Here is a 24979-nt window from a genome sequence, read left to right as displayed (position 1 = left end):
CAAACATTCCCCCCCAACTGTGGAATTATTTTTTCAAACAATAGTTTGTACAGAACTCCAAGATGTGAAACATAAACACTTTAACATAGGGTGAAATTCATGTAACACAAAATTAACCATTTATTTATTCATTCATTTATTTATTTATTTATTTATTTATTTATTTATTATTTTAAATGAACCATTTTAAAGTGAACAACGCAGTTGTATTTGCCACATTCACAATGCTGGGCAACCGCCGCTTCTGTCTAGTTCCAGAATATTTTTCATCTCACCAAAATAAAACCCTAAACCCATCAAGAAGTTACTCCCCCTTTCCCCAGCCCTTCCGAACAGTCAATCTGGTTTCTGGATTTGCCAATTCCGGACATTTCCTATCAATGAAATCACACAATACGTGACTTTTTGTGTCCGGCTTTTCTCAGTAAATTTTTGTGGTTCATCTGAGTTGTTAGCACGTATCTGAACTTCACTCCTTTTTATGGCTGGTCAATATGCTGCTGTATGGACGAACCACAATTCGAATATCCATTCACCTGTTGGAACATATACACCTCGGCTCTGTCCAAACCGAAAGTGGGGGCACCAAACCCCCCTCTCCAGCATGAGCCCCCCCCACCCAGAGCTTGCCGAGACACCTGGCCCCCAGGAGGCCTCTGATGTCATGCCAACTTGCTGTCCTGGGGTGGGGGGCACCTCGCGGCAGGGATCAGGGCCTTCTGCAGAAGGAAAGACTCTACCTTATGAGAAACAAGATAGAAACTGGCTTGTTCTTGCAAATGAGTGGCTGGCTGGCAGAAACCCAAGGGATCGGGGAGGGTGGAAGGGCGCGGGGCAGCAGGGTCTCCGGGCGGCTGCGCACTGGTCCCACCCGAGGGCCTCGAGGCCTCCTCAGCACCCCGGCCAAGCCTGCAGCACTTTATGACTTCACTTGTTGAAAGTCAAGCCACGCCTCGGTAAGTACATTCTCCACACACCACACCATAAACAGGTGCCAGACTGCTGGCGTCATCATCTTTCCACAAGTTTCTTTTGTCTTGCCACATGATTTAGGGTGGGAGTTTTCCAGGTGCCAACGGGAAGCCCTAGGCGCATTTGACTCCTGTCCCCAAGGAGAGCTCTGTCCCCGCTCTGCTGGGTGGAGGGCGAGTGGGTGACCCGCGGGGCCCTGCTCCCCGGCAGGACGATTCCGATCGCTTAGGTGCAGCCAGGCAGGTCACGGGGCCACTTTAAGTCTGGATAAGCCTTCTCTGAAAGGAGCCCTGCTAATGTGATAACCGGGAAAATCCTCTATGTGAAAGGCCCTGGCCGCGATGGGCACAGAAACGCTGATTCCACGTTTGTGTGTTGCCCGGGGCCCGGGGAGGCCGCTGCTCAGGTAGGAGGTGCTGTGGGTGCGAGGGTGGAGCCGGCGGCCGAGCGGGGCTGGGTGACGCGGGGCCTCGGGCCGCACCTGCTCCCGAGTGCGGCAGGAGAAAGCACAGCTGCCGGGGAGCACACCTGCGGCCGCAGCCTCCGGAGTCCCAGACCCCCCCAAATGTAAGTAGCGGGCAGGGCTGTACCCGCCTTCCCTTCTGGTCCCGGGGGCCGAGGGGCTGGCAGGGCTGCAGCTCAGCAGGACAGAGCTCCCGGAAAGCCAGGCCTGCTCTCCCGCTGGCCCTCTGTGGTTTTGAAATTTGCACTGAGCCAGAAGTAGGTGGTTGGGTTTTGTGTTTAAGATTTATTTATTTTAGAGAGAGAGAGAGCGTGAGCACAAGCAGGAGAGGGAGAGGGAAGGAGAGAATCTCAAGCAGACTCTCTGCTGAGCCAGACACCGGGCTCGATCTCACCACCCAGAGATCATGACCTGAGCCAAAACCAAGAGCCTGAAGGCTCAACCCACTGAGCCCCCCGGGCACCCTGACCCAGGAGTAGTTTTGTCATTGTCCTTTAGTCCATTTATGCGAACAAAAAGCCAGCCCAAGCGCTCTGATTTGTGATACCATTATTGAATTTAATCTGGTGAATGAGTGTCAGAAATTAATATTACAGAGAACCGTATGACATTCCAACTGTGTGTGGGTTAAACTGGTTGGCACAGCGGGGTGGCAGTCATTGATAGGGGCATAATGATTAACACCCAACATTATTTGCTAATGAGGCATCATTTTCCAAATGAACATCAAAAGAAACCCTGAACTGATCAATTTTAAATGCATGAAGGTTTTCATATTCTGTGAGCATATGATACATATATATATATTTTTTCCGATCTTATAAACAGTAAACAGCCAGAATGATTTAAGGAATTGCCTCCTTTTGACTCAAGGGTTTGGAGTGAGAGAATCAATCGATCATTATAGGGACGTCACCTGCAATTTTCCCAGTTTGGGGGCGTTTTATTTGTGCTGCTGAAAATACTCACATTTTATTTTCCCGTGACTGTTCGGTACACATAACACATGGAAGCTCCTCAGTCAGTGGTTGAATAGATAAGCAATCAGTGGACAAATTTTATTTGAAGTGAGTCAATCACTGAAGTTTTCTGAGCAAATACTAGGGTGTAAGCAAACACTGCTGCGGAAGGAATCTTGAATTAGAAGGCAGGAGGCTGAGTCGTTTTTCTAGCTCTGACTTCTCCAAACTGGGTCTTGGGCAAGCTCCCTTGCCTTCCCCGGTTTCAGTTTTCCACCCTGGATTAGCCTGGTAATCCCTAAGGCTCCAGCTCTAGAAGTTGATAATTTTACAAGTTTTCCATAACTTAGTTTCTCTATGTAGAAAAAGCGAGAGGTTATAGGGTCTCGTGGAACTTAGACGACGTCGGTGCAGCCGCGGCTTTGTGGGCTGTGCAGGAGGCATCCTCACGATGCTGATGCTGGTGATCAGTCACCAGCGTGGCTCAGTGAGCCCGTGGAAGGGGTCTAGTTGTCCTGGAAGCCCCCTGCTTTATGGGATTATGTATTCCTTGTCTGGCCCCGGCTACCCCTTTTCCTCACCAAGAAAACCATCCTGCCTTCATGAAAATATGTGCAGAAGCAAAACTGATTTGATGAAGCAAGTGCTTAGAGTAAAAAAAAAAAAAAAAAAAAAAAAAAATACCGTATGGCACCAAAGGGAAGTGGATTTCACACCCCCTAAGGTTGGACCCCGGACCCTCGTGGTCACTTGATGGGGGAACTGCCACACTCTGCATTTCCAAAGTGAGCACCAGGAGAAACAGCACCCCGAAAGTGGCCCTCCTGGAGTAATCTTTGGCAACTGCGCCCCTCCTGTCACTTTGTGGATATACCTACGTGTGTACGTTGGCGTTAACACAGACTCCGTAACAAACTCGTTTTTCAGAAGCGTCTGCCAACCCCGGGGTGGGGAATAAAAACAGCAGCCCATACTGGGAAGGAAGTCTGGGTGGCATATCGCAAAAGAAAAGCCTTCAAAAGCGATTTTCCATGATGTGACTGCAGAGATCAACATTTCCCATCATCTGGCTTTTGAGTTTGGGGAGACGCGCAGAGAAAGCCTCAGATCTTCTTCGATGTTACAGATGTGCTTACCCTTTTATTTCTTCTAGTTGCTTCTGGTAAAATCCTGAGGGACGCTGACACCCTGAATCGCCATGGGCAATGAGAACAGCACCTCGGAAAGCCAGGTGGGTGTCAGGGAGCTTCCCCCCTCAACCTACATGGGTCCCTTGACTGACTTTGATTAGATTTTTTCAGCATCTCCTCTCCGCCCAGGAAGGAGGAAGCTAAAACACACATTATACATAGATACATACGGGCACATATGTATTTCCAGAAGTATTTACCATTTGCATTTTCAGAATTCTTGTATTAAGGCTAGCTCTGATTTTATAAACTATATATTTTTTAAAAACCTAGCTTAACTGTGCTTTTATTCTGTGCTTTTAAAATTGACAAAATAAGAGTTTGGCACATTTTTCCTGCATCGTGCCCACCCCATCCACTTACTTCTATGGATGCATCAGAGAAGGTTGAAATGAAACCTTATCCATCCTTCTCCCCCAAATAAAATTATGGCCCTTAAAAAGTGATCTTCAAATCTATCAATGTTGAACTATCTATGTTCGTTAGTGAACATCTATCACTGTTAAAGGTGAACTATCATTTCCATGTTGGGTAAGGTTTTCATGATTGAGGAATGAGCCTCAACTGCTTAATTGTGCATACGGCTGGGATTGTTAAAATAGATTCAAATTTTATAGCTCTTCATTTTCAGTTTGAGAGACTCAATTCAATGACCCGGTGAACAAAGTCAGGGGGACGCTTTCCTACCTCTCTCACCCACAATGCACATTTTTTGATTAACGGTATTGAGTTTTCGGAACGAGATCACTGGTCTGAAAACCAGCATAAAGCAATTTGTATTCCTTCTGCCTTTTTCTTCCCTATGATCTTCTTTTCTCAAGGAGGAACACAGAAATCGTTAAGAGAAAATGTTGGCAAATTTCGGTCTTTAGGAGCAGGCCAGAAACAGTAAATGGCAGGATCTGAGACAACAGGGAGAAGGAGGGACTGTGGCAAATAGGAGGGATCCTCTCCTGTTGTTTGAAGGACGCACCTCCTTCAACCCTGGCTGGTGGTGGGAGTGCAGGCCCAGTGTTACAAGACCTTCTTATCTTTTCAAGAGAAGTCAAAAGCCTCTATTTTTCTATAAAATCATAAAATATTTATAATTTAACTTTTTTTTAAAATTTGAGACAATGATAGATTGGCGTGCTGTTGCAAGACCTAAAACAGAGAGATCCCTGAACCCTTTACCTAGTTTCCCCCCAGGGTAACATCTTTCGAAACTACAGTGCAAACTCCTATCAACGTTGATACAGTCAAGATACCGAACATTTCCCTCACCCGAAGGATTCTTTGCATTTTCCTTACAGCCACCCCCACTACCTCCAGCCCCCCACTCCTAACCCCTGGCACCTCCTAATTTGTCCTCTCTGTCTGTAATTTTGACTTTCTGAGAACGTTATACAAATGGTGTCACACGGCATGTGACTTTTTGGAACTGGCTTTTTTCACTCGGCCTAATTTCGAGATTCATCCAGGTGGTCATGTGTGTCGGTAAATTCACTCCTTTTACTTGCCGGCTTATGCTCCGTGGTATAGAAACATCTGGGTTGTTTCCAGTTTGGGGGCGATCACAGTATCGCAATGTCACAATAAAGCTTATTGTGAACCTTTGCATACAGATTTTGCGTGTGTGTGAATATAAGTTTTCATTTCTCTGACGCGAACGCCCAAGAACTCAATTGCTGGGTCACGTGCTAGTTGCATGTCTAGTTTTATATAGCAAGTTCGGTGTTATAGCATGTTTAGTTTTATAAGGAACCACCAAACGGTGAGATAGAACCCTTGTACCATTTTACATTCCCACCGGCAATGAGCAATGGATGAGTGACCCAGTTTTTCCACACCCTGGCCATCATTTGGTGGTGTCGCTATTTGGTGGCACCATGCTGATATGTGTCTTGTGATATGTCACTCTGGTTTTAATTTGCATTTCCCTGAAAACTGGCGTTGCTGATCATCTTTCATGAACTTGTGGCGGTCTGTGTGTTCTCTTTGGTGAAATACTGTGTTCATGTCTTTTATGCATTTTCTAATTGGCTTTTTTATAAACTGTTGAGTGTTAAGAGTATATAGTCTAGATACTACTCCTCTGTCAGATTGCGGTTTGCAAGTATTTTCTCCGGCATGTAGCTTGTCTTCTCATCATCTTAAGAGGGTCTTATACGAACAAAAGTTTTTATGAGATCAGTTTTTCCTTTTCCTTTTCTGCCAAGTCTAGCACTTTGGGTGTCAAGTCTAAGAATTCTCTTCTACATCCTGAAGATTTTCTCCTGTGTTATCCTTTCCAAAGATTTTATAGTTTTATATTTAAGTCTATGACTTATGTTGCATTCATTTTTGTGTAAGGTCTGAGATTTAGGTCGAAGTTCATTTCCTATGTTTTTGTTCTGTTTGGTTTTGTCCGTGAATGGCCATCTCTCCACTACCTTGTGTGGCAGACACTATTCTTTCTCTCTTAAATTGCTTTCACACCTTGGTCAAAAATCAGTAGGTCCTATTTGTGTGAGTCTGTTTCTGGTTTCTGTTTATTGACCCACTTGTCTACTCTTCCGCTAATACCACACAGTCTTGATTACTGCTGCTATGTAATAAGTCCTGTCCCACTTGACTACTTTTCAAAATTGCTATAGCTATTTTAGCTAGGACTTAAAGCTTTCCACATAAATTTTAAAATAAGCTTGTCTATGTCCCAAAAAGGTCTTGCTGGGATTTTGGTAGGGATACATTAAAACCTATAGATACACTGGGGAAATTGACATCTTTACTATGATGAGTCTTCCAGTCTATGGACACATAGTGCTTCTTTTTTATTTCTTTCATCATCATTTCATAAACTTCAGCGTATATATTCTGCATATGTTTTAAGTTTATGCTTAAGTGTTTCATTTTATTTGCAGTGATTATACATAGCATTGTGTTTTTAATTTTGGTTTCTACATGTTCATTGCTAGTGTATTGATTTTTTTTTGGTATTGATCTTATATCCTGTGACCTTGCTGAACTCACTTATTAGTTCCAAGAGGCTTTTTGTGGATTCCTCAGGATTTTCTATGTAGACAATCACAGTATTTGCAAATCAAGAGAGTTGCATTTCTTCTTTTTGATTCCTTTTCCTTCCTTATTGTGGCTAAGAATTCTAATACTACGTTAATTAGAAATGGTCAGAGTGGACAGCCTCACCTAGTTCCTGGTTGTGGGGGGAAAGCATTCCATCTTTTGCTGTTAACAAGTAAGTTATTAGCTTGCAGGTTTTGATAAATTCTCTCTCTTTTTAAACTTTCTTTCTTTTTCTTTTCTTTTCTTTTTTTCTTTTTTTTTCTTTTCTTTTCGGCCCTAGGGTCAAGAGTTGCATGCTCTACTGACTAAACCAACTGGGCACCCCTATAACTTCTCTTCATCAAGTTAAGGAAGATCCACCTCTATTCCTAGTTTGCTAAGGATTTTTATCATCAATGGGTATTGGATTTTTTCAAATGTGTTTTCAATTTTTCTGTGTCAGTTGATGTAGCCATATGATCTTTCTTTCTTCTTTGGGCTGTTGCTATGTTAGATTACATTGACTGATTTCCGAATGTTGAACCAGTCTTACATACCTGAAATTAATCTTACCTGGTCGTGGTGTATAATTATTTATAAAGATGTTAGGCTTGATTTGCTAATATTTTGTTGAGGATTTTTGTGTCTAAATTCACTATAAACACTGCTTGGTAGTTTTGTTTTCTTTCTCAGGTTCTGGTATGCTAAAACTTATCTCCTAGAATAAGTGAGGGAGTGCTTTCTCCTATATTCCTAGAAAAGGTTGTGTAAAGAAATTCTACACTTTTCACAATGTTGGGAACTAATTTAAATCATATTTAAACACTCTGCGAGCCAAAAAGATGCTCCTGCTGCCTGAGGTTGGCTCATGTCCTACTTCTTTGTGATCTCATTAAAGGGATGTTTTATCTTGTGTTTTAGAGTGAAGAAGGGCATGGCCATTGGTTCGGTGCTTTCCATGTGCAGACACAGTACAGGCCCTAGACTCATATTCTGGCCTTTAGTCCCGCTGATTCACAAACTAAGTGGCTCAATTTCAATACCTTCTCTAAAGACTTGCAGATCTGTTTGGGTCCCAAACCATCTGGAAGCTCTACTGTTGGCTACAAACACAATAGAGCCCTAGTTGTCACTGGGGGTGTATTTGCTCCTACCCCCAGGACATTTGTCAATGTTTGAAGGCAGGTTTGGTATCACAGCTCCAGAGTGGGGGTGCTACTGGTATCTAGTAGAGGTCAGGGATGCTGCTAAATGTTCTCAATGCACAGGGATGGCCCCACGCGGAGAGTTATTCTTCTGAAAATGTCTAAGGTGCCAAGGTTGAGAAAACCCAGAATAGCAGAACATTTATCTTGCCTGCTTGAAGAGAACTCCTTGGGGCGGTGGCTGAACTTTAATCTGAGATGAATTTCTACCTGAATACAGGCAAATTAAAATGGCTTACGTTTTTTCTTCATTACATTTACTAAATTACACTGTCCAGAAATGGAAGGCTGGTTGCTTAGAATAGACTAACAGAGATGGAATTGCTAGGTCAAATAAAGGGTGTTTTCAAAACTCTTGCTATACAACTAGATCTAGATCTATCTATATCTACATACAAAATACTTTCTGGAAAGGTGATGCAAATTTATACTTTTCTCATCAGGGTATGAGGGGGTCCATCTCACTAGATCGTTGCAAGCAACGGATATATTTCAGTGTTTCAGATCTTTACTTCTCACCTCCTGCCAGCCCCCAGCCCTGTCCTCTCTCTTCATCTGTTCCCTGCTGGAGCAGACAGGAGGTGTCTTCCTGCCATTGCAAATTTTCACATCTCCAGCCTCAGTCAGATATGGCCCAGCAGGACGTGATGGCATTGTCTTTAGGAGTCCAGGGTCAGTACAAGGTTTGCCTTCCACAGAGAAACAAGTGGGAGTGAAGTATGTTTGGCTACAGGATCAGGGATCCCCTGTGGGGCTTGTGTTCCAGACTCATCTTTCTACCGTATTTTGAATGATCCATGGTTGTCCCATGTTTCTCAAACCTGAACTAGACTCCTCCTCCTCATTCCTTTACTCCTCCTGCATCCCCCTCCTACATACCATGATCTACCCTACTACCATCCAAGACAGAAATCTGGGGGTCACCTCTGACTCCACTCATTCCCATTCTCCCCATGTAATAAATCATTCTATGAATTATAATTAATAAATTAATGGTCTGGCCATTTAGTCTTTCTTTCTTTTTTCTAGCCAGCCTGAGTCATGCTGCGAAAGGTGGGCCCAGATTGGTGACGGCCCCATTAATATCACTTAGAGCCCTTTCTCAGAAGATGAACACATAGCGCATGTCCAAGATGTAGTTTTTTTCTAATTTTTTTCCCCTCTCCACCCCCACTACACACCCTATTACCGTACACCTGGATCGGTGCAGGGGCTGCTTCAAACTTCTTCTGCTCCAAACTAGTTTCTCTGCCTCCATACTCCTTCCTTTACCCCATCCATGTCCCCAGGCCTCTCCCAGAGGCTTTTCCTCTGCTCAGGTACACGTGGAGGCCCCAGCATTCTACTTACAAGTGAACTCTTGGAAGGAAAGATAGGGGTCTGAAGGAACCTCCCGTTCACAGATTAAAGACCAGGCACTGAGGACCAGCCATGTCACCAGGGCAAAGGATGAGGACAGGCCTGCCCAGTGCCACCCCTTGCCTTCCTCCTATGCCCTCGGGTGGCAGGTGCCTTTCCCTCCATTAACTAATGTCCCCTGGTAGCCATGGGCAGGGTGGGAGTACACTCAGCAGGAATAGAAACCAGCCAAGATTGTCCCTCTGGTACTGCGGGGACTCCTGTTCACTGTGGCCCCTCCTAACAGCGAGACTCCTTTGCTTTCAGCAAGAGAACTCCGGCTTGCATAACGTCATCCTGTGGCCTCCAAACCCTGAGCCTGCACAGGTACCGGGAGGTGTGCTATGTGTGGTCTGCTCTCTGCCCCCTTCCTAACATCTAGGCGTTTGCACGCTTTGCATGTTCCTTTAAATTTTTAAGTTTTCTCCTTCTCCTATTGCCTCCTTCCATCTACCTCAAATGAGTTGTAAAACACAGAAGAATCTGCAATACATGTTCAGATTTTTTAAGAGAACATTTTGGCGTGCCTGCCCCAACACTGGCACAGCTGCTATGCCGTGAGATGCTCAATAAGGCTCATGTTCTCAAGGTATTGCAGACGCTGGGAGCCCCCACTAACCTTCCACACTCCTCGGCTTTGCTTTTCCTAGTCCTGGAGTGAGGCTTTGTACGGGGCAGTGGCCCTGTCTTCACCACCACATCACCAAAACTGATGTGTTGTAAAAAAAAAAGAAGCTTGTGTTCTGAATCAGTTGTCGGTGTCGTCGTGCAGCTGGCTGAGTCCCAGAGCTTTAGCTCCGGCTGAACCGTTTGCCATCCACTGGGGAGGAGGGCAAATCCGAAGTTTTACATCCATTTCAAGATTTTTCCTGGAGAGAATGTCAGGCAAGGTTGGTGTGTGCTTGTGGGTGAGGTGACGGTGAGACGGTTAAATGGCACCTGCTCTGAAATCAGGAGGGGTGTTAGGCCCGTGGGTGGTGTGTTCTTGGCTTTAAGGAAAGAGCCTGGGTGCCTCAGTCAGTTGAACGTCAGATCTTGGTTTGGGCTCAGGTCATGATCTCAGGGTCAGTTGTGAAATCGAGCCCGTGAAATCTGCTTGAGATTCTCTCTCTCTCCCTCCCTCCTCCACTGCTCTTTCTCTCTCTCTCTCAAATAAATAAATAAAATCTTTAAAAAAAAAAGAAAAGAGCTGCTCCACCCCCAAAGGTAGCTGTTGGGTAGGTCTGCTTGGTGTGATGTTGCATAAACTGACCTCTGTGCTCTGAAGCCAAAATACAACAGAGGACAGAATTTGGAGATAAAGAAGAACAGTAGTAATTAGTACTTTGTCAGGCAAAGGAGGCTCCTGCAGGCTAATGCCTTCAAAGCCAGACCAGGGTAACAGGCTGAGGGGTCTTATGGGAAAAAACATTTCCTATATATACAGGATCTGGGTGGTTTCGATGGGAATGTGGTGCCTGCTGCACCGGCAGGTCCCCCAGATGGTCTCCTGACCAGCGCTGGCACCAGCCACCCGAGTCTCGTTACTGAGCACACTGAGGTCGCCAGGTGTCAATATTGATACCAACTTCTGCAACAAAGGATTCTACAGAAATTTTTTCTGTTATGGCAAAATAGACATAACATGAAATTTACCATCTCGACCATTTTTCAGTTCAGTGGTGTGAAGCACATTCACATCCTACAATCACCCCCACCATCCATCACCAGAATTTTTTCATATTTTCAAACGGAAATTCTGCACACATGAACCAATGTCTCCACATTCCCCTCCCCGCTCCCGGCAGCCACCATTCTACTTTCCATCTCTGTAAATCTGACTCCACTAGGTAAGTCACATCAGTGGGATCAATTTTGTGATCTACTTCACTTATCACAGCCCCTTCAAGTTTCATCCGTGTTGCAGCCTGTGCGAGAACTTCCTTCCTCTTCAGGGCTGAATAGTATTCCATTATATATAACCTCACATTTTATTCATGCATTCATCTGCTGATGGACACTTGGGTTGCTTCCACCTTTTGGCTGTTGTGAATAATGCTGCTGTAACCATGGCTGTACAAATATGTGTGACTCCATGCTTTCGATTCTTTGAGGGTAGATATCCAAAGTTGAATTTGCTTGGTCATATGTTAATTCTATGTTTCATTTTCTGAAAACCACCAGACTTTCCCACAATGGCTGCATCTTTTTACATTCTCATCAACAATGCCCAATGGTTCTAATTTTTCCACGTCCTTGCCAACTCTTGTTATTTTGTTTTGTTTTGTTTTGTTTTTGCTTTTATAGTAGCCTTCCTAGTGGGTATAAAGTGGTGTCTCATTGTGGTTAGAGGCTATATACTTGATCTGTGGTCAAAGAAGCCCTTTCTGCAAACTGATGTGCCCAGAAGGAGGCAGCCACAAAGTTCTGGAAAAGGAACATTCTGGAAAAGGGAATAGCGTGTGTGACATGTCTGGGAGGGATGAGCTTGTTGTATTTTGAGATTAGCAAAGCAAAGAAGGCCAGTGTGGCTGGAGGAGAGTGGGTGAGAGATTTTGTTGATATGTGAGACCAGGGAGGTGGGTAGGGGTGAATCTTGTAGGTCATTATCGGCTTTCTAATTGGGATTCAAAGCCACCAGTGGGTTTTCAGCTGAGAAGTGACATGAACTGATTTGAGGTTTTTAATTTAATTTATTATTATTATTATTTTATTTTTAGATAGGAACATGCACCCAAGCAGGGATGGGGGTGGGGTGGGGTGCCAGAGAGAGGGAGAGAGAGAATCCCAAAAAGACCCCAGAGCCCAACACAAGGCTTGATCTAATGACTCTGATACCATGACCTGAGCCAAAACCAAGAATCAGATGCTCAACCAACTAAGCCACTCGGATTCCCTGATTTGAGATTTTAAAAAGTGCTTTGCAATTGCAATTGCTATGTAGAGAAGGGTCTTTCAGGGGCAGAGGGCAGAAATGGAGGAAGGACACTAGTTAGGAGGCTGTTTAGAAGTCAGAGACACGGATGGCTATGGCTTGGAATGGGGTGGCAGGGAAGAGGGTCCCTGGATTGGGGACACATTTTGAAGGCAGAGAGGGCAGGCTCAATGTTGATGGAATTTGGGGATGAGAAAAAGAGAACTGAATTAAGGATGAGCCCTACGTGTTTGGTCTGAGCCGCAGAGCAGATTGAAACATTTCCCAGGATCAGGAGGGTTGGAGGAGGGGCAGGTTTAGGGGGATGGGAGAGAGTCAAAAGTTCTGGTTTGGCCATAAAATCCGAAGGCCTTTGGGTACTCCAATGAAATAGGCTTTTGGAGGCACAAGAGGTGGAGCTTGAGATGCACATCAGAGTCTTCAGCATAATAGGTGTTTCAAGCTAGATGAAGACCACCTGGGGAGAGAGTAAGGATGGGAAAAGGGACACAGGATGAATCCCTGAGATGTCCTTTAATATTTAGATGTGAGCCCAGGAGTAGGGGGAGTCTGTGAAGGAGTTGTAGCAGAAGACATAGGAAAATGAGGGATCTGGGAGGTCCACGGAGAAGAGTATCAGGAGAAGGCAGAGGCATCAGATGCTTCTGAGAAATCAGGGAGTAGACACCTGCCCATTGACTTGGCAACATGAAGGCCATTGACCTGAGGGAGACCTCATACGGCCCTTCGGGCCCTTGGTGAGCTCCTCCAGTGGCATGACAGGGTACAGTTTGGATGGGAGGGGCCTGAAGAAGGAATTGGAGATAAGGAAGTAGAGAGAGGGGCACAGATAATGCATCATGTTTTTCTAGGAAACAGAGAACATTGGGACAGTAGCTGGTGGAGAGAATTGATGAGAATTTAAAGATTGAAGATCCTAGGGCGCCTGGGTGGCTCAGTCGGTTAAGCATCTGCCTTCAGCTCAGATCATGATCTCAGGCTCCTGGGATCGAGTCCCCACATCAGACTCCCTCCTCAGCGGGGAGTCTGCTTCTCCCTCTCCCTCTGCCTGCCCCTTGTGTGTATGCTCTCTCTCCCTCGAATAAATAAAAAATAAATAAATAAATAAAATAAAATAAAAATAAAATAAATAAAATAAAATAAAATAAAATAAAATAAAATAAAATAAAATAAAATAAAATATTGGAGATCCTAGATGCCCGCCTGCTGGTAGGAATGAGAGAGAGAGAGGCAGAGGTCGAAGGTAGACGGGTGATAGACAGGTGGACTGAAGGAAGGCTGACCTTGACTATTGAGAGGGAATGGGGTCGTAGCTGACCTGGGCTTGCAGGAGAGATCCCCCTACCCTTGTGGATGGTGGAGAGAAGACAGCAGCAGATTCCCTGGGAACTATGAGGATGGAGGAGGGGAAAGGAGGCAGCTCTCTTCTGATGGCTGATTGGGGTGCACGTGTGACGGAGAGTGGGGGTCAGATGAGGCAGGGGGTGTACTGGGCTGCCTGGGAGTCAGGGGGTGGCAGGTGCCCTAGGAGACTGGGCCTGCATGCAGTCACGGAGAGAGGCAGGGATGTGAGGCCCTGTAGGACCTCTCCTCCTAATCTCTGGGCAGTGGGCCCACAAACCGTCTTAACGATTTTTGCTTTTGAAATTTTTTGGCAACCACTGAGGGCCGGATTGGTTATTGACCTTTTAACCTTATACTCAAGAAGTCAAGTTTAATAACATCACAATGGTCCTGATTCTGGATCCTGCTGACGAGTCAGTTATTTCTTCTTTGATCTGCACAAACCCTACTGAAACCCTGAAACTTGGGAATAAGGCCTGGATTTTATTTTTACCATGGGCTGGAGTGAGTCCACTCATTTCTCGGAGGTTCCTCCTCCTGAGCTAAGGGCTCACAACTCCAGACCAGCCCCTGGGGGTCAGGTGGATGCCTGGGGCTGCACGCTGGGTCCTCCTGTCCCTCCTGCTCTGTCCCTCCGTTGAGACTCATGGAGGCCTCGGGGAGGGCGAGTGCTCCCAGGGAGCACAGAGCAGCCCCGTTACTAGCATGCACGGCTGTGCCTCCCACCCAGACCCCAGGCCTCTCCTTCCTGCAGACGTGTTGGCTGGGGAGGAAGAGGAAGCCACATCTGTAACAGCAGCTGTGGAGGGTGACTTGTGTCTGGGCGGAGGGCGCAGGCCAGCCCGGGTCCACAGAATGTCTAGCGCCCAGCCAAGGGGAGCGAGTGTCAGCGTCCTAGATTGCGTGTCCCTCTTCGGGACAGAGGTGGAGGTGGCCTTGTGACAAGAGTCGCCTTCCTCCAGCGGCACCTCCTGGGGTTTCCTGCGTCATGACTTGTGTGGAAGGATTTATGATGAAATAAGACCCACCCCAGCCCGAAGTCCCAGGCTGCAACAGCGAGTAGGGCAGTTGCTTCACTGCTCGTGTGCTTCACTGGGAGTTCAGTTTTGGGGAGCCCCACGGAGGCCTCTGAGCTCTGAGCATGTGGATTCCAGGGTGAAGGGCAACATTCCATCCCCCTGTGTTACCCCCTCCTGGATTCTCCTGGAGGGGGTGGGTGTGTGTCATGAGAGCCTAATGGCTCTGACAGTGGGAGGAGGGAGAAAAAACATCCCATCCTGTTATTGTAATGACCCGACTTAAAAATATACAATCACTTAAAAAGAAAAAAAAAATCTCTTTTAAAGCAATTTCATCCTCTGAGCGTTTCTGTACTTTGAGCCTTAGGAAAAAAAAAATTTCCCATCACAGAAACTGAGATCGATGCTATGAAGCAAGGTGACAGGACAGAGCCACCTGCCCTGCCCCTGGGGGTCAGGGGAGGCTCTCCCCAGGGAGCTGCTGTCTGAGCTCAGAGCTGAAGGATGAGCAGGAAATAAACAGGATCCAGAGGGTGGAAGCAGGTCCCCGCGTGTGCCCCCCGCAGCCCAGGCCTCGTCAGGCACAGCGCCCCGGTTCCTGGCTCCGTGTCCAAGAGGCAGCCTGGCCCTGAGGTTTATTCCTGAAAGCGACCTCGGCCCTGCGGCCCCGGGCTGCGGAATTCTCTGGCATCCAAGAGGCGGAGGACTGGCAGGACAAGAGGTCCCATGCTGCGACAAGCGACAAGCGCTGAGCCGGGGTCTGGGCCACCCCGAGACGTGACCGAGCAGGTCTCTGCAGCCTGGGCTTGGCCGTGGCTCAGACACCATGTGAGGATTCCTGCGTTTCATTAATAAAGAAACAACCCCTCAAGCTGGGCACATATTGTTTCAAGCTACAAATACTTGGGTCCCCAAGTTTAACTTGGGGGGGCAGTTTCTCTCTTTCCAGAGGGACCCACGGAACCCAATATTCTGACAGCATTAAACTAGCCCTGAAAGAGACAACAGCTTCTAAGAGTCTACCTGCCGCAGGTGGGCATCTGGGGGTGATTTCACTGCATTTAACGAGAAAGAACTGGAAGGCAGAGACCAGTGCGAACCCCAGTTCATGACGACGGAGAGCCCTCCACTGTGAACCTCTGCTACCACAGTCTCTCCCAGGGACCCCCCTGGCCTGAGGCTTGCTGCTAACTCTCACTGGGGCCGGTATTAAAGTCTGCAAACCGCACGGCTCCAGGTTTGGGCCGCTTGCATCTTCTGAAGAATCGGATTAACTGCTTTAGCTCTAAGTGGGCCCGGCCCCCGGGGCTCTTAGTTCATGGGCTTTGAATCCGTTTCTTCTTACAATAATCATAACCAGTGTGTACAAGTGTCTTCTATGGTCTAGCCTTGTGGGAAGTGCTTCTCGTGTATTATGCTATTTAACCTTGAAAACCCTGTAATTGAGATCCCCATTTTCTAGATACAGTGTGGGAGGTGTAGACCCCAAAGGCTTACGGCTCAATAGGCAGTTAAGCTTGGCTTTAAAAAAAAAAAAAGATTTTATTTATTTATTCATGAAAGAGAGAGAGAGAGAAAGAGAGAGAGAGAGAGAGAGGCAGAGAAGTAGGCAGAGGGAGAAGCAGGCTCCTTGCAGGGAGCCCGACGTGGGACTTGATCCTGAGACCGCAGATCCCGCCCTGAGCCAGGCGCAGGTGCTCAACTGCTGAGCCACCCAGGCGTCCCAAGCTTGGCTTTTAACCCCTGCACCTGCACCCTTATTCCTGGGATCAGCCTCATGCTGCTCTGGCATGAGGATGAGCAGATGCAGGAATTCTAGGGGCAAAACAGTAAGGTTTATGCCTACATTTCAAGTAGAGTTGAGTAAACATTATAGGACACAATAGGCTACCCTGAGAAGCCAACTCTTGGAATAAAGAGACTCTCCTCCATGTGTGCGGCTCTTTGCCATATTGGCGAGGTACTCTCGTCAGCCACTGAGGCAGGCAGGCCAGGGATCACAATCCCCATCTCATAGACCTCAGTCTACAAACAGGCTAAAAGAGGTGCAACGATTGGGGCTTTCTGAATGGCCCAGCCTTCTTTAAATTATATTGCTTCTAAAATATTAAACCTGAAGGTACCTGGATGGCTTAGTAGTTGAGCATCTGCCTTTGGCTCAGGTCGTGATCCCAAGGTCCTGGACTCGAGTCCTGCATCGAGCTCCCCGCATGGAGCCTGCTTCTCCCTCTGCCTGTGTCTCTGCCTCTCTGTGTCACTCATGAATAAATAAATGAAATCTTTAGAAAAAAAAAAAGATTAAACCCACAAAAGACATTAATACTGGGCAGTGTTTAAGGTTTTCCTCTCAGGCAGCCCCGGTGGCTCAGTGGTTTAGCGCCACCTTTGGCCCAGGGCCTGATCCTGGGGTCCCGGGATCAAGTCCCATGTCAGGGTCCCTTGCATGGAGCCTGCTTCCCCCTCTGCCTGTGCCTCTGCCTCTCTCTCTCTCTGTGCCTCTCATGAATAAATAAATAAAATCTTAAAAAAAAAAAAGGTTTTCTTCTCTCCATGGACTGAAGATGTGAGAACATGTCATGTCCGGCATGTTAGAGGCTCCTGGGTTCTTTTAGGGTAACTGTTATCATTTTGACCCACATCCTCTTGGGGAGGGAAGATAGATATCGTTCACTGAATGTGTATCTCTCATTCACTGGCTGTGAGGATACAGGAACCACATTTTTTTTTCCTAATTAAACTTTTTATTTGAGAATTTTCAGGTTTACAGAAACATTGCAGAGACAGTACAGAAGTCCTGCTTACTCTTCCCGCAGCTTCCTCTAAAATTAGCATCTTATATCATGTCTTTTTAAATCTTCTGTGTCGGGCACCTGGGGGGCTCAGCGGGTTGAGCACCCACCTTTAGCCCAGGGCGTGATCCCGGGTCCCAGGATCGAGTCCCACGTCGGGCTCCCTGCATGGAGCCTGCTTCTCTCTCTGCCTGTGTCTCTGCCTCTCTCTCTCTGTCTCTTACGAATAAATAAATAAAATCTTTAAAAAAATCAATCTTCCGTGTCTACTTAGAACTTAGATTCAATCCTCCCTGGACATGAGGCAGAAACCTTGAAATCCCACTGCAAACATGACCCTTACTCTCTCCATATTCCGAGGGAAGAGTTGGGCTCCACACCCAGCTCTCTCTGACTCCGAAGCTTGTTCATTTTTCTGCCATATTCATGTCGGAAAACATTCCATCTGGGGAGGCTGAAAAGGGCACCCTTGGGGCCTCCCCTTTCTGGACCCAACAAAGTGCCTGGTGGGTGAGGCCCAAGGCCGGGGTGTCCCCTGCTGCCAGCGTGGGCGAGCCACCTCAGTCTTTCATTGTCCCCCCAGAGGGGAAGAAGTGTTTGGGGTGACCCAGCAGGACCCAGCTGAGCATTTGCCTTCCCTTGACAGGGCAGATGGGCGGCCCAGGCCGGCCCAGCCAAGAACATGGGTGCCTCCATATTTGGCAGCGGGGCGGTTGTTTCTGCAATCCGATTCCTAGTGCCATGGGGATGACCTTTGGCCTACTCCCAGTATTCACCTGCAGTCACACTGCTCCCAAGCAGCTTGCTCACAGAGTGGGCGTCTTGGCAAGACCCTCTGGTCATGATCTAACCATGTTAATTAAGCCTCTTTATTGGCACAACCAGTGAGCCGAAGGGAGCACGGTTTAAGAGGTAAGGTCAGGGGATTTTTCTGTTTTTTTCTTTAATGGTAAGACACTTTAGCTCTTGATCAAGTGTATTTTTTTTTTTTTTTTTTTAGAACTGGAAAGTTCCCTGTTTGAAGATTGCTTTAAAACAGACCCTGGAAAAAAAAAAAAAAAAACAGACCCTGGGCTCTGGAGTATTCCAGCGCCAAAGAGAGGCTGCTTGTTTATTCAAGCAGTGGCAGCAAAGGAAAGATTTGAAGAAGCGACTTGACGAGGCAGTTTGTCATGTGGAGGATTGCCAGTGTTTTTGTCCAGCCCGCTGTGTGGAAGTGTGAGGGAAACTTTAGACACGCATGCTGTTTTGCAGTGACGCCTGTTGACACAGCAGACCCCTTGGAGTCCTGTGAGCAGCAGGACTTCGCGCGGTTGCTAGGATGGAGACATTGGAAGGGGGGCACTCAGAGACCCGGGGGCTGCACGTGTTTCCCCAGTTGGCAGAAGTTGCAACCGGGCTAAATGGAAATACTCTATTTTTTAAATGTTCAACAAATATTTATGAAGTGCCTCTGAATGCCAGGTGCTATTTTGGGCAACGAACCTAGGCCCCTGTGCCACATTATTCGTAAATGTCCCATTGGTTTAGTTACTTGGAGCGCGGCAGGACGATGGCAGGGATCATAGGCAACCATTTCCACGTCTGGTGAGCCCACCTAAGGTGGGGTTCAAGAGCGCAGGCTGGGTCCACGTCCCGGCTCTGTCACTTTCAAGCTGTGTGACCTGGTGCAAGTGGCTGCACCTCTCTGGGCTAGATGTTCTGATTTGTAAAATAGGGTTGTTGTAAGGATTGAATGAGTTTAAATTAAGTGAAGCACTTAGAGGGACAGAACTTGGCGCATGGAACGTGTTTATAGTAATAAGTTCGCTGTTATTGTTACAGCAGAAGAAGTGCTATGTTGGTGTTGGATGTTACTATTACTGTGCAAAAAGCATCGAACTTCAAGGAAGAAGGCCTGGCCAAGCCATTTGATGCTCTGTTTCTCATCTGAAAAATGAAAAACATTATTTTATCTTCCTGTTTGGCTCACTGGGATTTTTTGAGAATCTGATGGATGTCAAAGCACTTCGGAAATTGCCCATTGATAGTCCTGGTGCTTTTTTTTTTTTTATTTTTAAGAAAGATTTATTTATTTTTGGAGAGAGCACGTATGAATAGAGGGGTGGGGGTGCAGACAGGGAGAGAGAGAGAGAGAGAGAGAGAGAGAAGGAGACTCCCTGCTGAGCACAGAGCCCGATGTAGGGCTCGATCTCATGACCCTGAGATCATGACCTGAGCCGAAATCAAGAGTCGGACTGAGCCACCCAGGCGCCCCGGTGCTGGTGCTTCTATGTCAACTCTACCCAGATCTTTCTGTTGGAGAGAGGGGGTGGTATTCTTCTTGCAGATTAGCTTTCTATTAGGGGGAGCGGTGGGGCTGAAAAGATGGAAGAGTAGATCTTTTTTTCTGCTTAAAGATGAATCTGAGCCCTTGTTATATTTCCTTTGCCTGAGGAAAGTTAACACGTGGTCTCACATCCCCTTTAGTTAGAGCAGAGATCTGTCTCCTTATACCATCTGCTGTTTGCATCTGCCTGGGCTGTTAGACATGTCAGTGTCTTTCCAGAATTACTTTAAAGTAACCTTGATCATGGAATAAAGAGCAGGAGATTTATCTGTTAAATTATTTGCAGAATCGTTCGCTGCTGATAATATGATTGAAGGGGAAGCCTGGCTGCAGGAGGTGTTTGGAGCTGAAGCCTGCGTGACAGTCAGACAAGTAGGAACTGGGTTACAATTTTAAAAATTCAGGACCGTGATATGAAAATGTCACTCACTCTGTATTGTTATTCTTGAGCTACTGTAATAAAATGTTTTAACTCATGGATCCCAAGGTAGTAGTGTTGTATAGATAAAGAACATTCTAGAAGGGTCAGGAACACTTTGGAGGTTGAATGTACGGTGATTGAAAGTTTGAACTGTCTTGATATTATCCAACAGGGATGATCGTCATCCTGGCTCACAGATCAGGGAACTGAGGTCTGTAGGCCAGGGTGAGCTCTCATTTTAGGGAATGGGTCAGCCAGCATGGAAGTCATACCAGAAGGGGTCAGCAGCCCTTTGTTAGGTGAGGGATCAGCCCCGGCTCTCTGTCCCTCCCTCAACACTTCCATACTAAAGGGATGGAACAAAAATGCTTTTCCCTGGCTCCGGGGTCAGAGAGAAATAGGCTCCTTTAGACTCTACTGCTGTGTGATGTTGGCCAAAGACCTACCCTCTGTGAGCCTCAGCCCTACAAGGACATGGATAGCACTTTCCTCTCAAGGTTGTGAAGATTCAGTCACACGGTGCATGAGGACCACTGGCCCAGTGCCTGCACTTCATCAGTGCTCAATAAACAGGAGCTCTTCTTATTGTCATTTCCACCCACATTTTGTCTCAGCAAAATCGAATGGAGATTTTCTGACTGTAGCATCATGTTAGCACTAGGATGTATGGTCCTGAGAGTTGAGGCATCTTTTATATTTTACCTTTGGACACAATTGGGTGAACAAAGCAGCCGGCCGCTCAGACCTAGTCGGGGGAACCGCCAAAGCTAACTTGCTCTTTAGGCCATGTGTGAAAGTCAAGGACACCACCCATCGAACAGAAGATTCAAGGTCTCGAGAAGACCCCAGGTTCAGACTATGCAGATGATTTGCATCCACATGTTGCACAGAAGCTCCAAAATTGGCTTACAACAACCCGAATGTGGTTATAGAGATTGGTGGGTGGGGTCTTCTTTTCTTGGGAAGACTGGGTCTCCCCTTTGGGTGGCCCTGTGTTTACACCTCTGTGGCCACAGCATGGGGTCTGTCTCCCTAGACCGTGAGCAACTCTAGGGAAGGCATGGAATCTCATTCATTTTTGTAGTCCTCTCTTCTAGCATTGCTTCTGGTGCATGCTATGGTTTAGATGAATGCATTTCATTTTATTTTTAAAAATATTTAATTTATTTGAGAGAGAGCAAGTGTGTGAGAGAGAGGGGGCACAAGTGGGGGGTGGGGAGGAGCAGAGGGAGAGGGAGAAGTAGGCTCTTTGCTGAGCAGAGGCTCCATCCCAGGATACTGGGATCATGACCTGAGTGAAGGCAAGAGGCAGACGTTTAATCGACTGAGCCACCCAGGCGCCCCTGGATGAATGTATTTCAGATAATTGAATGAATCAACAAATCAGTAAATACTTTCTGGAAGGTCTGGGTGAAATGAGATATTTATCAAATGATTTGGCTGCATCAGGATCCGTAGTCACAATTGGTAAATTGTTGGGCTCAGGAGAGGCCTTTTGTATTTCCAGTTGCTCCCTTGGTTGCGCCTGGCCAGCAGGGTCTGTCTCTGGGGGTAGGTGAGGGCTCAACATCCCCTGAGGGGTGAGAGAAGATTTCTAGCAACAAGGAACAGGCAGTCACAGGGAGCCCCGGAATCCGGAGGAGCTCCCCTAGCCTGTCTCCCAGTGCCTAGCCTGTCACTTCCACCGCCTTCTTCGAGAACAGGACCTGGGGCTCACGGAGCTCGGTTTTTCCAGAGCACCCACCAAGCCAGGTGCCTCGCTGGAGGAAAGGGCGGTTGTTTCGAATTCACCTGAGGGTGCTGTCCACTTACAGGCCGTGCACCTGCCCAGAGCAGCACCACCTTCCAGAGGGCCAGATAACCAGCACTTCTCAAACTTAGCCGACGTGGAACACTTTGTCCCCTTCAAAGCTGGCCTGATTGTTTATGGGATGTACTTTTTTGGGTTGCAAATGACAGAAATCCCAACAAAGCCAAATGAGGACTCAAGATCTCATGTAATCGTTGGCGGAGGGCGGGGGGCAGGGCAGAGCAGGTCCCTGGGGGGACCTCAGGACCAAGTGGAACCAAGGCCTCCATATCACCGGGACCTCTGCCCTCTGCCCTCTGTTCCTCTCCGGGCTTCTCTCTGCTTGCTGGCCCTAGTCTCTCTTAATGCACATTGCCTTCTTCTACAATGGCTGGAAACAGGCTGCTGGTAACGCCTATATTCTTACTCTATAGGGCCCATGGCACGTCCTTGCCCCTCTAGTTTTGGGGGAGTCTTGTATGTACCCCAGTGGGAAGGAGTACTGCTGGGAAGACAGACGGAAAGACAACCACTGCCTTGGGAAACAGTCCTTGGGGTTTAAAAAAGCCCTTTTCCCCTTCCTGACATTTATGCTTCACTTAAATGAGCATTATTTAAATTGAATTTTTAAGATCTCTCATTCACTTTCTGTCCTGTGATTTGACGTTTTGACTGTCGTTTATATTTTTGTATCTTGGTTTTATTTATTTTTTTAAAAAAGATTTTATTTACTTATTCATGAGAGACACAGAGACACAGGCAGAGGGAGAAGCAGGCTCCATGCAGGGAGTTGGATGTGGAACTGGATCCCGGGACCACAGGATCACGCCCTGAGACGAAGGCAGATGCTCAACTGCTGAGCCACCCAGGCATCCCTGTATCTTGGTTTTAAAAACTGATTACCTGGGGCGCCTCGGTAGCTCAGTGATTGAGCATCTGCCTTTGGCTCAGGGCATGATCCCAGGGTCCCGGGATCGAGTCCTGCAGGAAGCCTGCTTCTCCCTCTGCCCATGTCTCTGCCTCTCTCTCTCTGACTCTTATGAATAAATAAATAAAATCTTTAAAAAATAGAAAATAAAAAACTGATTCCCCAGCAGATGAGCCTATGGTGGGAGTGAAGGAAAAGGGAGCACCTCTGAGCGGTCAGGGCCTCGGACAAGTGGCCCCAAGTTTCCAAGAGCTCATTGTTTTCTTTGTTCAGTGTTGTTCCCTGGGTTTCTGGTTGAATTCTGGTTCACAGAGACCTGGGGGAGGCAGGAGAAACATGTCTTTCATCTGGGTGGTGCCACAAGCACGTTAGACACTTTAACATCTTACGTCAAATATCCTTCCTTTCTCTGGGGAGCAGATGACCCCTCAAAGTATGATAGGTGTCCTCAGTCTTGGTTTTGACTAAAGCAGTCATCCTACACAGCTAGAATCTTGTGTGTAACTGCGTTTCTCCTCCAGCAGATGAGAGCAGGAGCCACGCTTGTGTTGCTCACCTTATATCTGCGTGTAGCTGGGCGCCAGCTCGCAGGCGGTGCTCAGCCGGATGATAAAGCAGATGAGCAACCTGATGCTTGAATATGTGGCCAGTGGCCAACTGAGAAATGCTTTTGTGTCTTCCGACACTCCTATTTGATTTCTTCTCCAATTTCTCTTTCTTCTGGCTCAGAGAACTTCATCAGCTCAGAACCCAGCGTCTGTGCAACCACCCGGGGACAGTCAGAACATAAAAAGGAACCTGGAGGAGAATTCCAGAAGTACTGACCGTGGAGCCTTGCACAGGTAAGAGCCGGGGTCAGAGGACTGACACAGCCCGATGCGTGGCCAGCTCACTGCCTGCTCAGCGTTGGCTTTGGAAAATTTACCCTAAAGCCCATGACATGGTCCTCAGTGGTGATGCGGTCAGAGCAGTGGCTCATAGCCTGCTTTGTGATTGCCTCGACCTGCAGGAGCAGAGAATTAATGTGCTTTTCTGCCCACTGAAACTAGCAATTATAGGCTTCCATTCCAGCAGTATTCCAGGTTGTTTATTGTCATTATCGGAATGTAAAAAAGATCAAGTCTACCAAAGGACTTCTCAGGGGTGTCTCGTGTGGTGAGTTGGGGTATGTGTTCTGGCGCAGTAGCCAAGAAAGGGCACTGGATGATAAGATAGGATTCAAAAACTATTACTAAAGAGACAGGTTCCCTCAGTCCCAGGGAGGCTGGTGGATAAATTCTGGAAATTAAGAAGGTCACACTGGTGCAGTGGGACAAGACCAGTGCGGGGCGTGGCCCATCCTCGTTATGATCCCCAGGACCTCCCGATTTCCCTGCTGTGGCTATTGGGAAGAAGCCCAGTAGACTCCACCCACTGGTGTTTGGCACTCATAGTTTTGGGGGCGTTCCCAAGCAGAGGGCCAGCAGACGTGAACATTCAGTCCCCAGAACAGACTCGGGACAAGAACACTGGAGGCCGTTAGTAATTGTCTGTGGGTTCAGCGCATGACCTATCTGGTTGGAAGAACCTTCCTGAGCAATTGAAGCCCAGCTTCCAGGAGGCTCTAATGACAGGCCTTAAAGGAACAAATCCACTGGAGCTTCACGGAACAAAAATGCAAAATTGAAAGGTAGACTCGCCCCTCCCCATCACTAGACAATGAAATCTTAGGTCACGAATGCTTTGCAGTATCACTTGACCTAAGAGTTTGAGCAACATTTCTAGGTTTTGGGTTTAAACTTCAGAGGGTCATGGTGAGTGAGAGCGACCCCTGGTGACAGGAATTTCCACGCCTGGCTGGGACTACTTTCTGGGTGGCTCTGGCCACAGTGGTTTCTAGAGGCACTTTGAACCTCTTGGCCTTGAACATTAGATCTCTTTAGGGAAACGGTGGGGCAGGGTATTCTTTTCTTGCTGAGGGAATCACAGATCGACACCGTTGACCCCTGTGTTCTGCAAAAGGGAGGCCTCCTTTACTTCCTAGACGCCCCTGTGGAGTTCTGCTTTCATGAACTTTCTATGAGGATCACTGAACAGAGTTTTTAATATTTAGCTCTAATGAGACCAGATGACCCATCTAAACTGGCTCTGGGTGACCGCGAAACTAATGGATAGATTAATCTTTTCTGGAATTCTACGCAAAGGAAATCCCTGTTGGCCGAGACCCAAGGTCCAGACTCCCCTCCTGACATCTTTGTG

General features: G+C 47.1%; 1 protein-coding gene across 15 annotated transcripts in view; it reads left to right on the top strand.

Moving 5' to 3' along the window:
- Nucleotides 1–24979, top strand: part of TACC2 (transforming acidic coiled-coil containing protein 2) — a 206033-nt gene that overhangs the window by 12577 nt on the left and 168477 nt on the right. For 11 of the 15 annotated variants that reach the window (XM_077877366.1, XM_077877369.1, XM_077877365.1 and 8 more), the window contains exons 2-4: nt 3548–3625; nt 9476–9535; nt 23471–23583. In XM_077877366.1, the coding sequence (XP_077733492.1) occupies nt 3593–3625; nt 9476–9535; nt 23471–23583 (206 nt within the window). In that variant the 5' untranslated portion in view covers nt 3548–3592. Of the gene's footprint in view, nt 1–1089; nt 1540–3547; nt 3626–9475; nt 9536–23470; nt 23584–24979 lie in introns of those variants that run through there. The other 4 variants (XM_077877355.1, XM_077877360.1, XM_077877359.1 and 1 more) reach the window with 4 other exon arrangements.

This window comes from Canis aureus, chromosome 29 (genome assembly GCF_053574225.1).
Source record: "Canis aureus isolate CA01 chromosome 29, VMU_Caureus_v.1.0, whole genome shotgun sequence".
In the NCBI taxonomy this organism is placed as follows: Eukaryota; Metazoa; Chordata; class Mammalia; order Carnivora; family Canidae; genus Canis; species Canis aureus.
This window is presented reverse-complemented; position numbering and strand designations above follow the sequence as displayed.